The sequence below is a fragment of the Hoplias malabaricus genome, chromosome Y (assembly GCF_029633855.1).
Source record: "Hoplias malabaricus isolate fHopMal1 chromosome Y, fHopMal1.hap1, whole genome shotgun sequence".
In the NCBI taxonomy this organism is placed as follows: Eukaryota; Metazoa; Chordata; class Actinopteri; order Characiformes; family Erythrinidae; genus Hoplias; species Hoplias malabaricus.
In genome coordinates this window covers 45020391-45036035 of record NC_089820.1, presented here as the reverse complement: position 1 = coordinate 45036035, position 15645 = coordinate 45020391, and the positions used below count along the sequence as shown (strand labels likewise).

Here is a 15645-nt window from a genome sequence, read left to right as displayed (position 1 = left end):
GACAGGTATCATTTGGGCATGGCTTGTAAAGAGACTCAGTCGGAACCTCACCAAAGATGCAGTGTTTCATTCTGAGGGTGAGGGCTCTGACAAAACACAGTTCTCGCTACAAAGAAAGACCAATAAACAACCTAAAAGCATTCTATATATTACTCCAACCCTCACAACTCACAACAATGAAAATAAAACCTCAAAAAAGTGAAAAAGGTGGGCCCGCAGTGCATGCTGGGATCTCTCCCTGAGAGTACCAAAGCCATAGCCATAACTCACAGTTTCAAGTTCATTACATTCCTTCAGATTTCCTCTTTATTGGAGTTTTCAAAGACTGAAAACTCTTTTTACAATGTACTAGGGGGCTGACTGAAAAAAAATAAATAAATTGGGTAATGGCCAGTACAGATTCAGACATTTGCACTCACACATACAGCCTCAGAGAAATATCTGGAAAATTCTGGGTTACCCTACATTCCAAAAGGGGTCTAGCATAGCTAAACAGACCGGTAAAGTGTTTGGGAGGACATAAGATACAACTACTTGTACTGATTGGTTTATAAATAAGAATGGACAAACGTACAGCTAAAATTAGAATTAGAATCAAAGCTATTAGAGATACCATGCCAACACCATGCAGAAACTAATATTATACCAATCAGCTATAACAGAAAAATCACCTCCTGGTTACAACATTCTTTGTCCATTTTACCAGTTCCACCTAGCATTTAGGCACATTCTTTAGTTCTACAATTAGAGACCATGGTCCATTTGTTGCTCTGCTTACATTATGAGCACAATTTCTCCCAGCTCCTCAATGGTCAGGACCCTAAACATATAAACAAATAGTAAGTATTATTTGGGTAGTGGGTCATTCTAAGCACTGAGGTGACACTTATGTGGTGGTGGTGTTGTGGTTAGTGTGTGTTGCATTGTAATAAGTAGCTCAGATACAGCAGTGCTGCTGGAGTTTATAAAAACTGTGCACACTGAATTAGACACAGCTTAAGTCAGAGACAGTAGCTCATCTGTTGCTGCAGTTTGTGTTAGTCATGCTCCAGGTCTTCACCAGCGGTCACAGGACACTGCCCCCACATGCTGCCAACTGGATGTTTTTGGCTGGTGGATAATTCCCAGTCCAGCAGTGACAGCAAAGTGTGCAAAAACTCCAGCAGCACTGCTGTCTGTGCTCCACTTGTACCAGTGGAACACACTAACAGGCCATCCGTGTCACTGCTAAGAATAACCCACCATTCAAATACTGGCAGCTCTGTTGTGGTCTAGTGGTGTCCCTGACCATGACGATGGACAAGTGGTGCCCCAGAGTGGATAGTGGACAAGTGTTAGAATAGCAGGGAAAAAATTTTTTAATTTTGGCTGAATGCTGTAAGCATCAACTTCTTGTTCTAAATTTCCAGCCCACCTTAAATGGTTAAATTACATTCTAGCACGAGGCACCATTTAAGGTGGATCAGAAAATCTGGGAAGGAAGCTGGAGGGAAAAAAGCAATCCCAGCCTCACTAGCACAGTGTGAGGCGAGTACATGACAATTTAGGTGTCTAGTTAGTATCCGCATAGCTCTAGTGCTAAAGTTACATAAGCATTAAACATCTCTCAGCTTGTGGACTATATTTAAGGGAAGTGGCAGGACTTTCGAAATTAGTGAGCACAGCTGTAAATAATAGAGTCAATGTGGAGAATTTTCCGGACTGGATGGAAAATTCCACTCAAGCATTCACTGGAGCTTGATTGAAAAACTTCGGAAACAACCCAAGATTGTGCTGAAAAACACTAGAGAGATCATCAGAGCAGAGGAATCACATCAAATTCTTGAAAGCTTATATCACTACAGGATCTACATGCTGCATTAAAGAGCCTAAATTCTAGAGCTCTACATGTAACCATAAAAAAACTGCTGTTTTATGAACCAAAAACATGGTAAATTCATTGGATTTTTTTATACTCAAGAAGTTTCCAACAGACCAATTGCTTCTGTTGCTGTGTTTTTGAGGCTAATATGCGTAAACAAGCTCCTATCTGGTTGGCTGTCCTGGTGATGCTGGCCTGCAACACTCTTTATTACTTCAGTGTAAGTAGGTGGACCTAAACAGCTGCAGGCTGAAAGGGTGGGGCAATCTGTCAAAATACATCAAACTATTTTATTAAAAAATAAAGTAAAAAATTTAGGTTGTCCGGTCGATATTTTCTCAAAGCTCAAACAGAAGAAAAAAATACAGTGATTTTAAATAGTTTGTAATAACACTGTTATTTTGTTCTCTTGTATTTTCAAAGCATTTCCAGTGCCATTGTTTTTGTTTTGGATGTGATTCGAACAAAAGGAAAAGAAAGAGTGCTTCTATATTCGTAAATAGAATCCAAATCAGAACGCTTTATACTCCAGTTAATTATATAACCATAGGAAACGTATTATTTTACATAAAAAAACAGAAAACAAACAATGTCAGAATTAAAAAGTACCCAACAATTATTCCAAATATAAGCCTTAGAGGACCATGACTAATGACTGTTGTAGACTGAATGCTCACAGCAATGTTCCAAAATCTAGTATAAAATGTAAGCACAAGAGTATTGGTCAGATCACTTAGACATGCTCACTCTCTCTCTCTCTCACACACACACCTATGCTTAGACTCCTACAATCAGACACCTCCTGTCACTCAGATCATACACGCTGACACTCCTCCGCCACACTCTCTCCTTCTGCTCAGATTCCTCCACTAACAAACATATGTTCCTCCACTCAGACTTCTCTGTTGAGACACCTAAATTCAAGCTTTACACAAAGAATTCTAGTTAGATGGCACACAATGTGACACACTGATATCTGAAACACAATTGATTTTTCATCAGCTTTCAATATTATCCTGTCACATCTATTGACAGAAAGATTGGTGAATAATTACTCCCTGGACTGTAGCTTGGAATGGTGGATTTAGCATCTTTTTTTTTTTACAAAAAGGACCCATAGAGTCAACTTAAATGGCTCATTCACTGAGAGTTTTTGTTTATTTACTGGCTTTCCAGTCTCCACAAGACTGTTTTATTCCTCTATTTTAAAAAATTACTGTAAAATCTGTAGGAGGAGGGGTATATCTTAAAGCACGCAGATGACTCAATCACAGTTAGTCTTCTCCAAGACAATAAAGAGTGCCATGATCCAATAATTGATGAGTTCAGACAGCAGTGTGATGATGTATTCCTAAATAATAACATTCAAAAAATATTAATAGATGGCTTTAAATTAGCAGTGACATTACAGGATGCCAGCAAGTGTCTTTCTGAAGCACAATTTAAACAACACTGAAAATAATAATTGTGTCAGACGATCACCACTTGTATGTAAATATCCAAACCCTTCTGTCAGGCACTTGCTATGTTTCCAAAAATATGTTGTAATAGATGGAAAAACTCTCATACCCAAGTGCAAATCAGTTTACTCCTAAAGAAAGGGAACTGAACCAACAAAAATCAATTTTGTTTCTGATGTCCAGTGCCCAGTACCCACTGTTTGATGCCCAGTGTATAGTAGCCAATTTCCCAAGTCCAGGGGTCTGTGCATTGTGCCTCAATGTCAAATATTCAGTGCACACTAATATATTTGATGCCCAATGTCCAGTACCAACAGTACAAAGTCCAGTATTCAATGCCTATTGCTTAAAAAAACGGTCAATGTAGCACTTTCAATTGCACATACTTTGACATTAAACCAAACACATGAAACTGTACACACATTTTCAGCAGACACTTAAGACTCATGTACAAGGCACTGCACTGTAAACAGATTACCCTCACACTGTAACACACTGTAAATACCCTAAAACAACAAGCACATGAACTGTAAAAGCACCGTGTACACACACCATATACACTGTAAATCCATGTTTCTATAGCAACACATTGTATGAACACAATAAAACCCTGGTTTTAAATTCGGTTTATATCTCTAGTTAGGTTAATTTCCATGTTTAACCCTGGTTTATCCCAAGTTTACACCTCGGTTTATGTGCGACTTGAGCGTTGTTTTGCCCCGGTGAAAATCTCGGTAAAACCCTTGTTTCCCCAGTTTAAATTCAGTTTATCCCCAGTTTAACTCCGATAGAGCCGTGTTTAGCTCCGGTTTAAAGCTATGTTTACCTTGTACACATCTCCGTACGTTCCGCTGCCGATCCTCTGGATGAGCTCGAAGTCCAGCTGCGGGTTCCTCCTGCACAGGTCACTTCCGCTCATCCTCACCTACACACACCTGCGCCTTCGCGCACCAGTAAACATAAACACACTCAACACCAAACTACAACAAAAACAACAACAATCTCAGCCTCACTCCTCTACTTTAACATGGCTTCCTTTGGAATATTACAGCGCATGCGCATGCGCCAGCTGGTAAATCCACCCGGCTCTGTTCCAATTATAAAATCAGGTATGCTCACTTGGTAGGGCGCATAGGAATAGAGCACCTGTGTTATCACTTGCTAGTTTTTACTGCTTTAAGATTCTTCTCGGATTTTTCCACTTTTCCTTTAAAAAGTGTACAGCTGTTGAAACAACGGTGTAACTGCAATTTAATGTGGAACAAATTCCAGTGCTATCCTTTTAACACATAGGGCACTAGATTGATCATTATCATCATCTTTATCACTATAGTCATATTCAAGGTAGACAGGAAAATATGTTAAAGTGTGCCAGAATGTAACTGCTGCAATATTTAAGGTGGAACGGAAAATTCCAATAGGAATTGAACTCAGTCTCATGGTGATTTCATTCCTCACATCTCATTGGCTTCTCAGCTTGCAAGGAGGCGGAGCTGTATTGTTTGCCCTTTTTTTATTTGTGCACGAGGTTACCGGGCCCTTCATCATCACCATCATCATCATCATCATCAGTGCGGTTGAGTTTGTGTGTGTGTGTGTGTGTTGGCCCCGCCCCATCACCATCGCCGCTATTGTTGGCTCTGCACAGAGAGCATCCTTCACTCACGCGCTGGACACGGGATTTAATTCACCTTCATCATCATCACCATCATCAACTGCACCGGGACACGGACACAAAGAGGACACCGAACACACACACACACTCACGCACACACAGAAGAAAGAGAGCGCGCGAGAGAGAGAGAAGGAGAGAGAGAGAGAGAGAGAGAGAGAGCAGATAAATATAGCCAGAGAAAGAGGCTGTGTTTGCACAGAAGAGGAGGTAAGAGGAAGAAGAAGACCAAGAGAAACCGAGAGAGAAATAGAACAGAAGATAGGGCTGTGCATTTATTTGTTTATGCACTAGAAAGAATAAAAGAGAAAGGGGGGTATTGAGAGGTTATATATAAAAAAGAGAGAGGAGGGAGGGAGAGAAACGGGAGAACGGTAAAGGGAGAAAGGATGCGTGTGAGAGAGAAAGAGTAAGATATACATTTATAAAACTAGAGAGAGTGAGAGAGAGGGGGAGAGAGAGGGAGAATAAAGAAAAAAAGCGAGAGAGGTGCGCGTGCTCTGGCTGGGCGTAGCATGCTTCCATAGAGAGCGTGCATGTTTATGTGCTAGGATGTGAGCGCGCGCGAGTGATGGGCACTCGCGAATGCGTCCCCGCCCTGTGCGCGTGCCTCAGAGGTAGACTGAGCGATAGATATCGTGATATTGTTTTGACACAGTGACAGACAGAGTGATGGAGCGCTGCGTTCCCGCGCTCTCGGTGTGCGTGAGCGCGCTCGCTCTGCTCCTGCTGCTTCTTGCGCTCTGCTCGGACCACTGGTACGAGACGGACACGCGCACGCACAAGCGCAACTGCGACCGCAAGGGCTCGGACTCCAACGACCAGAAGAACAGGGACATGCCCATCTACCACCTGCCGCTGGTGGAGGGGGGTGGAGCCACGTCAGCTGGGGTCGGGGCTACGGCGATAGGGGGGCGGGGCGCACGGCGCGGAAGCGTGGTCGGAGCCGGTGGTGTGGCGCGCGCTAGACCGATACATGTGGGCAGCACAGAGGAGGAGCTGCTGGAGAACTGGAGAGCTATCGCCGGACTCGGCATCCTTGAGACGGAGTGCGGAAGACCACTGTTCCCCACACACTCCGGACTCTGGAGGAAGTGCTACTTCCGGGGGAGGGACCAGGACATAGACACTCTTATCAGCAAAGGTATGGGGGCGTGTTTTTAAGGTGCGGGTGGGGGTGTAGTTATTATTAAAGCTAAGAGGAGAGGTGTAGTCAATAATAAAGGGACGGGTGTAATTAATAATAAAGATAAAGAGACGGGTGTGGGTATTAATATATATAAAAGGAGTGGTGTAGTTATGAAAGAAGGTAAGGGGAGGAGTGTAGTTATTAGTAAAGGTTAAGGCGAGGGATATAGTTAATAAAATAGTTAATAAAGGCAAGGGGAAAGGTTTGTTAGTAAGGGTAAAGCAATAAATAAAGCAATAAATAAATAACTAAATAAATAATAGGAAAGTAAAGTCAGTAATGAAGGTGAAGGAGGTTGTTAATAAATGTATTAAGGGAGAGGTAAAGAAATATTAGCACATGGACCATTTAATGAAGATAATATAAATAATGTAAAAACACTAATATTGCTATAAGCAAGTTAACACTGGACACAGAACTGACATCATACGGCCAGATTAAAGATAATAATATTACAGTTCTGACTACTTAATATGGTAGAGAAAAAAGGCTTCTTAATCTGGGCATATTTTCAGGTGGGCTAGATTGGGGGGTGCATCTCTCTACTATGTGGAGTAAAATTATTATTTTGTATTATTATTTGAACGTAGTCTAATCCTAACCTTAACCATAATCCTATGCTCTATATTTAAGGTTAAAAAAAACATGTTTATTTTTAGATTAGAGAATTCTGCAGTTTTCTTCTGATATCAATAAAGTGCTACCTACCTACACATCTACACAATCAGGTATCTACCGACATACAAGGGTCATTAGAGCAGAGGTCTGTAGGATAATAAGTCACTGAAAGATGTACAGATTGACTACAAATATTGATCAGAAAATATATGTATGGCTATCAAGGTTGTTGTTCACCCTGTAGATTTGTTTTGTTGTGTTGATATTGTGATTACAGTCAGTAGCAGTAGTAATTGAAGGCCATGGTGTTTTTGTTTTTATCTGAAGCTGTTGAACTCTCATTCCTGGGGCTTATTTCAGGGATTTTTTTTTGTCACGTAATGCTCCAGTCCTCCTTCACCTTGACTGTGGCAGGGCTTTGAAGTTGCAGATAAAAAGATGAAAGGATGAAAGAGTGGAGGTGAGGGAGGTGTAGAGGTGAGGGAGGTGAGGGAATTGGATGTGATTGGCGGTCGATGGAGATTAGGAGCTGACGGAGGTCTGAGCGATGAGAGCTGACCGCTGCAGGTCCGACGACCTTCACATTCACCTTTAAATCGCTCTCTCCAATTATACATCCATTTTCTGCTCAATACAAACAGCACAAGACTCTACAAGACTATATTATTACTCAATACAAATATACGTAGACAGCATGTGACGGTATTTATCAAACGTAAACAGACTGTAACTTCTTTGACTTGTTTGAAATGTTACATTGAATGGACAAGTAGAAATGCTCCAAAAAGACTAACACATTTTTTTATTACAAAACTTATTTTCAATGTTAAGAATGTTTTACAGGTAGGTCTTTTCAGGATATAAGGATTTGTCCCAACAGAGACCATAAGTTGTGTACATTATATGGCCAAGAGTTTGTAGACACACCCTCATCCAATGTTTTGTCAGAATAAAAGGGTATTAATCCAGACTTTGATCCTCTTTACTGTATTAACACTCACGACTCATTTAAGTAAACTTTACATTATCTGTTGGAACATTTCTGTGAGACTTTAACAGTATGCAGTCATAAAAATTAACGAGGTCAAGTACTGAGGTACTGATTAGTTTGGGATTAAAAACTCATATCTAACTCATCGCAAAGATACAGATTCAGCTTCATTGTTCCCCCTGTCAGACTGTTGGCATTGTGCATGGTGAACTTAGGCTCATGTGCAACTTTGCCAGAGTGTCCCACTGTGTCTACAATGGGTGCAGTTTAATATCAGCCATGCTCTCAATGAAAGTCAGAATCAGTCAGAATCAAAGACTCCCCAGAGATGAGAGGGATTCCTCCAGTTTGACAGGGTTAAATCTGAAGGACACAGGGCACTATATGTGTGTGTGTGTGTGTGTGTGTGCGTGTTGTTGCAGTGTTTTGAGCTGCAGAGCTCCACAGTCGTCAAATCTGAGCCAAGGAAGTGAAGCAGAAACTACAACAGAAGGTCAGACGGCAGGAGGGGGACAGGAGAGACACTAATAAATAGCAACCACAACAGCAATTATAATAAAACCAACAATAGAAAAATATTCATAATATATCAAGTACTATAAGTTCTACTAACCACAATACAACTTGCTTAGGACTTGAAGAATTGGAGGAGCTCACAATGTTGGACTTCTAAGTAACAATTCTGTAGTTTTAAAACCCAAGTTTACCTCTAGTTTCATACATTATATCAGGTTGTGTTTATGTTACAGCCCCACTGCTGTCTCTCTCCATCTCTGTCTCTCTCTGAGTATGGTGTGTATTATTAAAGGTGCGATATCAGCAGTTTTCTCTCTGAGTGAGCGGTGTCTCTCTCCCTTACTCTCTCTTTCTCTCTCTCCCTCCCTCTGAGTGTGTGTGGCATGTTATTAAAGGTGCTGTATCAGCAGTTTTGCCACTGCAGTGAGTGCTATGCTGACCGTTATTTTCTGGACGTAGGTATCGCCGACCGCTGCACTTCTGTCAAATATCACTTCACTCAACCCATCCGCCTCCGGAACATCCCCCTGAACCTAACCCGCACCATCCAGCAGGATGAGTGGCACCTCCTTCGTGAGTAACACACACACACACAAAATCATGTATCTATGAATTGTGGGGATATTTCATAGATTTCCATTCATTTTGTGGAGACTTTTCATTCACATTTTCATAAGTATTAGTATCTTAAAACTAACATCTTCACATATAAATGTAATGATTTACATTGTGGGGACCCCCAGCTGTTTACACATTCGCATTCTCCACAATGTGAATGTGTAAACAGGTTTAGGTCCCCATAAAGTGATATCATCACTGTCCAATTGAAAATATGCATCTCCCAAAATAGTAACTTCAACGGATAATGAAAATAACCCTCTTAAATTTGTGAAGTGAATGTAAAACGATTTAATTCCAAGTAATTTTGAAACATTTCTATTAGTCCATTCATCATGAAATTTTCACACGATGTGAAGGACAGCTGCTGTGTTCAGATGATGTAGTAAAATAAAACATGGACCAAAATGGAGGTACATGTTTTTAATTGGATAGCGATTATATATTCTTGGTACACACACACATATGCACACACACAGACACACACACACACCTCACTGAAACTCACCTGCTGCATCCAGCAGGATGAATGCCACATTCTATATTAGTATGACACACAAACAATAAAAGGTAATATGGTAATATGGTAACAATAACAGGTAATCAGTATATGTTGGAATTATTACACAGTTCCCTGCAGTAAAGGAATCTGAGAAGTAGTTTAATATTAATTGAGACACAGTGATATTATTCCCCATCTCCACCATTATCCCAAAAGCTTTGAGTTAGTCGAGTCTTATTTCAAAATAAATAAATGTACAAAGAAATATACAAACCAGTTTAAGGAAAATCTTTACTGATCATACATACATGACACTTTGAGGAGCAGACATATTTGTATATCCTCTCTTCAAAGGATGTACACATTTTTGTATGCTAAGGCTGCACTCTGCTGGAGAATGCTCCAGACTGCTATACTTGCTATCCAAAACAAACCATGCTCATATTTATAGAATGGTGATATTATGAGAGCCAATTCAAAATCATTCAACAGAGAAACACTATCTAGGAATCAATCCGCTTATTCCCTGCTACACTGGAACCACGTGGTTTAGTTTTTGTTATAATTAACCTGTAAATGACTTTTTTTCCTCCCGAAAGACATTAGAGGACAAGTGTAGTGCTTAGAAAGTCATTGTTTTGCTGAGTGCATGTGTAATAAGTTTAGTATGTGTGCTGATATTGGTGCTAACACTAGCGCTGCTGCTGTATTTATTGCAGAATTAATGTTTAATGCAGAGCAGTGGTCCGTATGTCTTTGTTCCACACCAGTGCCTCACTGTCCCAGTGTTAATTATTCAGCTCCATCAGAGTTGCTGGAAATAACGTGTTAGCGCTGGCGGTGTGGGCGGTCACCATGGAGATGCTGTGTGTGTGTGAGTGTGTATGTGTGTGTGTGTGCTTGTTTGTGGTTTCATACATTTTCAGGAGTAAAATGTCCTGACATTGTTGGAATATCAGAGAAAAACAGAGCAAACAGACAAATGCATCACAACAAAACAGCCCTGTATTTGTAGAGTGTTTTTTCCCCCAAAATGTATATTGTATTTAGTATTTTGATTTAGTTGAGGTTAGGATAAGGCTTACAAAAATATATAAATATTGTTAATTACATGTCATTATTTTTGACAAACCTTGTATTTTTTACATGTATTTTTAATAAGAAAATATGGAAATTTCTAGTTGCAGTTGAAGTGTATTGTACTTGGAATTTTATTCATCATCTTCTTCACAAAACTGCTAAGAAATAAACTACCCAGTTAAGACAGCTGATGATGTAGATTTCAATAATTCCCTTTTATAGTTAGTCTTTTTCCCCCTTATCTGTTACAATTCATCATTTTGCAAAGATTCTGACAGCAATTCTGCATAGAAAAAGGTTTGTTGTTAATTGTTTGTATATCATTTTTAATCAAATATGTTAAATTTTGTCCAGTGGTACAGTGTTAGACATAGTTTCACTGCCTTAAGTCACTGTTTGTTGTGTTGCATGGTTGTTCTCCAGGTGCTCTGGTTTCCTCCCACAGTACAAAAACCCATGTTAGTAGGTGGATTGGCTTTGCAACAGTGTCTTTATATTTGAGCGTGTAAGTGAATATGTGAATGTGTGATGATCTGTGAGAGTCTTGTGCTCTGTCCACATTGTATTCCTAAAGTGGTGTCCATAGGAATGAACTGTAAATGTGACTGGGGGACACAATAAAAAATTGTGTTTACCACACAATAAAAAAAGATTTTTAATGAAAAAAACATTCATTCATTGTCTGTAACCGCTTATCCAATTCAGGGTCGGAGTGGGTCCAGAACCTACCCGGAATCACTGGGCACAAGGCAGGATCACACCCCAGAGGGGGCCCCAGTCCTTCACAGGGCGACACACACTCACACCTATGGACACTTTTGAGTCGCCAGTCCTCCTACCAACGTGTGTTTTTGGACCGTGGGAGGAAACAGGAGCAGCGGACACTAAGAGAACACACCAACCCCTCACAGACAGCCACACAGAGTGGGACTTGAACCCTCAACCTCCAGATCCCTGGAGCAGTGTGACTGCGATACAACCTGCTGCGCCACCATGCTGCCCTGAAAAAAAAAAAAAACATTAATTAATGCATGCGGCACAGTGGTGCAGCAGGTAGTGTCGCAGTCACACAGCTCCAGAGACCTGGAGGTTGTGGGTTTGATTCCTGCTCCGGGTGACTGTCTGTGAGGAGTTGGTGTGTTCTCCCCGTGTCTGCGTGGGTTTCCTTCAGGTGCTCTGGTTTCCTCCCACAGTCCAAAAACACACGTTGATAGGTGGATTGGCAACTCAAATGTGTCCGTATGTGTGAGTGTGTGTGTTGCCCTGTGAAGGACTGTCGCCCCCTTCAGGGTGTATTCCTGCCTTGTGCCCAATGATTCCAGGTAGGCTCTGGACTCAGTGCGACCCTGAACTGGATAAGTGGTTACAGATAATGAATGAATAAATAATTAATTATGTACGTGGTATGTAGCCACTTATCCAGTTCAGGGTCATGGTGGGTACGGAGCCTACCTGGAATCACTGGGTATAAGGCAGAAACACACCCTGAAGTGAGCGCCAGTCCTTTACACTCTTTTACACTTTTACTCTCTTACGCTCACCTTTGGACTCTTTTGTGTCACCAATACACCTACCAATGCATGAGGAAAAAATGAAAAAAAAAAAAATTAATCAACACATTGCAACCACTAAGAACATTAAATTAACACTTTGTAACACCTAGCTCTGGAAACACCACATTAACCACCTAGTAACAACCAGAAATGCCCGCTTAGCAACCCCCTTGCATACCATAGCAACCAACTAGATACACCACTAGGAACATTTGGAACGCCATAAAAACCACCTATCAAAACACTGGCATCCGTGTTTTACCATAGCTACCAAATAACAACCACCACAGGAACCACCTGGAGTTCCTTAATGATACCCAATCAACCTCTTTGGAACACATAGCAACCATCTTATCATCCACAGAAATATTTTGTCAAATATGTGTGTATGTGTGCATGTGTGTGTAGATCTAAGGAGGATCACTGCTGGATTCTTAGGAATGGCAGCTGCAGTTCTGTTGTGTGGGTCTATCGTAGCCGCAGTTGGGTTCTTCTGGGAGGAGAGTCTCACCCAGCACGTCTCCGGACTCCTCTTCCTAATGGCAGGTACACAATGTCTTGATATCTCACTACCAATCTCTGTATTCCTGTATAAGGCTGTATCTCTGTACCATTATCTCTCTATCTGCAGCGGTCTATCACTATTCCAGTCTGTATCTCACATCTCTCTCTCTCTCTCTCTCTCTCTCTCTCTCTCTCTCTCTCTCTCTTTCTCTCTCTCTCTCTCTCTCTCTCTCTCTCTCTCTCTCTTGTTTCTAATCTTTTATTCTTTTTGTTTCTTTCTAACATTGTCAGCATTTCTTTCCCCTTATTTTTTTTTTGCCTTCAAGTGGTTGTCTGAGAAAAAAAATCTCAAACTTCCCCTTTTTCTCAGGTTCAAAAGTGTATCACAAATTTAAAACTTCATTCATATTCATTCATCTGTTCCAAATATTCTACTCCAACCTCAATAAATAAATAAAACAGAAAAAAAAGATTTTAAGGAGCACCTTAGTGCTAAAACAGGCAACATGAACTAGAAGGTACAGAACTACACTGAAGGTTGTGGAAGACCTATATTTTGATAGAAATGGTAAAATGTATTTAAATACTAATGTGTGTGATGTCAGTGACAAGAATGTATAATTTCCCTTCATCTAATGAAACATTAAAATGTTTACTATTTTGAATTGAACTATTTTCTGCACCGTAATAGGGCAAGGTGTCCTGGGATATACAACACAGAAAATGTAAAATGATTTTGGGTATATTGTATATTAATTTTCCACTCCTGCCTGTTTATGGGATAAAATTACAGCTTCAAAACTGTTGTGATATTTCCCTGACCTATAATAGGCAGAATAAGGCTGTTGTTGCTACTCTGGGCTTAGCAGAAACTGCTGTACTGCAGAAAGTAACATTAACATCCCATCCCACCCCCACCCCTACTCCTCAATTTGGAAGAGTGCTGTAAAAGTGATCTTAATTCTGCAAATATAGGAGGAGCTAAGAAAAAAATTCATTCATTATCTGTAACCGCTTATCCAGTTCAGGGTCGCGGGGGGTCCAGAGCCTACCTGGAATCATTGGGCGCAAGGCGGGAATACACCCTGGAGGGGGCGCCAGTCCTTCACAGGGCAACACAGACACACTCACGGACACTTTTGAGTCGCCAATCCACCTACCAATGTGTGTTTTTGGACTGTGGGAGGAAACCGGACCACCCAGAGAAAACCCACGCGGACAACACACCAACTCCTCACAGACAGTCACCCGGAGCGGGAATCGAACCCACAACCTCCAGGAGCTGTGTGACTGCGACACTACCTGCTGCACCACCGTGCCGCCCAAGAAAAAAGTTATTCTAGTAAAAGTAAATTCAATGATAATAAAGGGACTGTGGTGTATTCCAAATTCCTAAATTCCAAATATCCTTACATTTTTTAAAGTTAAATTAAATTTTATTAAGGGAACCAAAAATATTTTTTAAATATCTGAAAAAGTGCAAACTCAAATAAATGTAGAATATCTGTTAGAGTAAGTATACTAACACACCACTTTGACATGTGTGTTTGTTTGCAGGTATTTTCTGTACAATTTCTCTGTGTACGTATGCAGCGAGTGTGTCGTATGATCTTTCACGGAATCCTCCATTTATATACGGCTTGCCGGAAGATGTGGATCATGGATATGGCTGGTCCATCTACAGCGCCTGGGTGAGTCTGGGTCTGACTGTTGCATCTGGTTGTTTCTGCACCACTTTCCCCTTCCTCACTCGCAGCAAACTTCGTTCAAAAACTGCCCGCGAGTCCTCTGTTTGAACCAGCACAGTGCCCCTGCAGGACCGGAGGAGTCCCCTTGCCATTGGACTTATATGCACCTCCCTCAACAAAACTTGACTGTGTGGATTAATTGCTCCCTAGTGCTACAAGGGAAATTACTTCTGAGAAGGACACACACACACACACACACACACATACATTCACACATGCGCACATATACACACAGGTTTTGCAGATGGTCAGTAGTTAAACAGGACAGTTGTGTAGCTTGTGGTGATTATCGTGATTCTATGGTTCACTCACATACACCAAGCAGCGAGACGGACACACTCCTGAATCCTGCTGTGTTGTTACTGGTCAGTGGGACCGGGCAGTGCTGTAAATGTAATGTTCACAATTTATTTCTAAAACAGTGTGAGATATTTGAGGTGATGATTGTCAGTAATGATGTTAAAGCCTTTATTTGTTCCACAGAAATAAACACAACAGCAATTAAAGGGGAATTCCACTGATTTTCCTGAATTTTTCACAATAATTCTCTGGTTTAGATGTAAGTAAATCGATGGAGACTGTTTTGAGAGAACCATATGAAGTCAGAATTGTTGATAGTGGTTGTGTAGAACCACACGTTTCTTTAAAATTCCTTACATGAATTGGTGCAGAACACATATAACAGTATGAGGTAAAAAAACGTATTTAGTTGAGATTTATATTATTTCGAATTATCATCATCTTCACCATCATCATCACATGTAGAGTGGAGTTTTCTGCTAGTTTCTGAGAGGAAATAAAATGCTATATATTTGTGATAGACACGGAGACTCATGGAGTTTTTCTATCATCAGTCATTTCACACAAAAACACTCTTGATCAATTTGTTTACAGCTCAAACTGTCAAAGTTTGTGTAAGGGTGGGTGGAATTCCCCTTGATTAATTAAAATAAATTGATGTACACATAATAATGCCACGTAGATGTTGATATTAATCTGATTAAAGAGGAATGTCTTTAAGAAGTCAAATAAGATGAAGCCTCACATATTTACAGCTGTGTTGCTGCGCTTAGGGAAACTTAAAAGTATTTAAGTTACTAAATATATTAAAGAGGCTTATTCTGGGTTTCTATTAAAGTGTATGGACTGCAAGAGAGCTCTATATCAAACCCAGCAGAAACATTATAAAGATGTTACAAAGTATTAAATCAAACCCTTGTGGTGTTCCTGACAGTGAAGTGTAAATAAAAATCTAAATAAAGATTAAATAAAAGAGTGTGAAAAGTGTTGTACTGTTTTGTGTTCATATACAGCAATCCAGACAAATAATGAA

The 15645-nt window shown here is 40.5% G+C and overlaps 2 protein-coding genes across 5 annotated transcripts in view; one reads left to right on the top strand and one right to left on the bottom strand.

The window, feature by feature from the left end:
* The window catches only part of LOC136677818 (mitogen-activated protein kinase kinase kinase kinase 3-like), a 31064-nt gene extending 26733 nt beyond the window's left edge, over nt 1–4331 (bottom strand). For all 4 annotated transcript variants that reach the window (XM_066655469.1, XM_066655472.1, XM_066655470.1 and 1 more), the window contains exon 1: nt 4148–4331. In XM_066655469.1, the coding sequence (XP_066511566.1) occupies nt 4148–4240 (93 nt within the window). In that variant the 5' untranslated portion in view covers nt 4241–4331. The remainder of the gene's footprint in view (nt 1–4147) is intronic.
* A 1068-nt stretch (nt 4332–5399) lies between these two features.
* Nucleotides 5400–15520, top strand: LOC136677820 (transmembrane protein 178A-like). Its single transcript, XM_066655473.1, has 4 exons — nt 5400–6137; nt 8767–8880; nt 12469–12606; nt 14122–15520. Exons 1-4 carry the CDS (start codon nt 5666–5668, stop codon nt 14358–14360), a joined length of 963 nt encoding a protein of 320 aa, XP_066511570.1. The 5' UTR covers nt 5400–5665; the 3' UTR covers nt 14361–15520.
* The last annotated feature ends 125 nt before the right edge of the window (nt 15521–15645 follow it).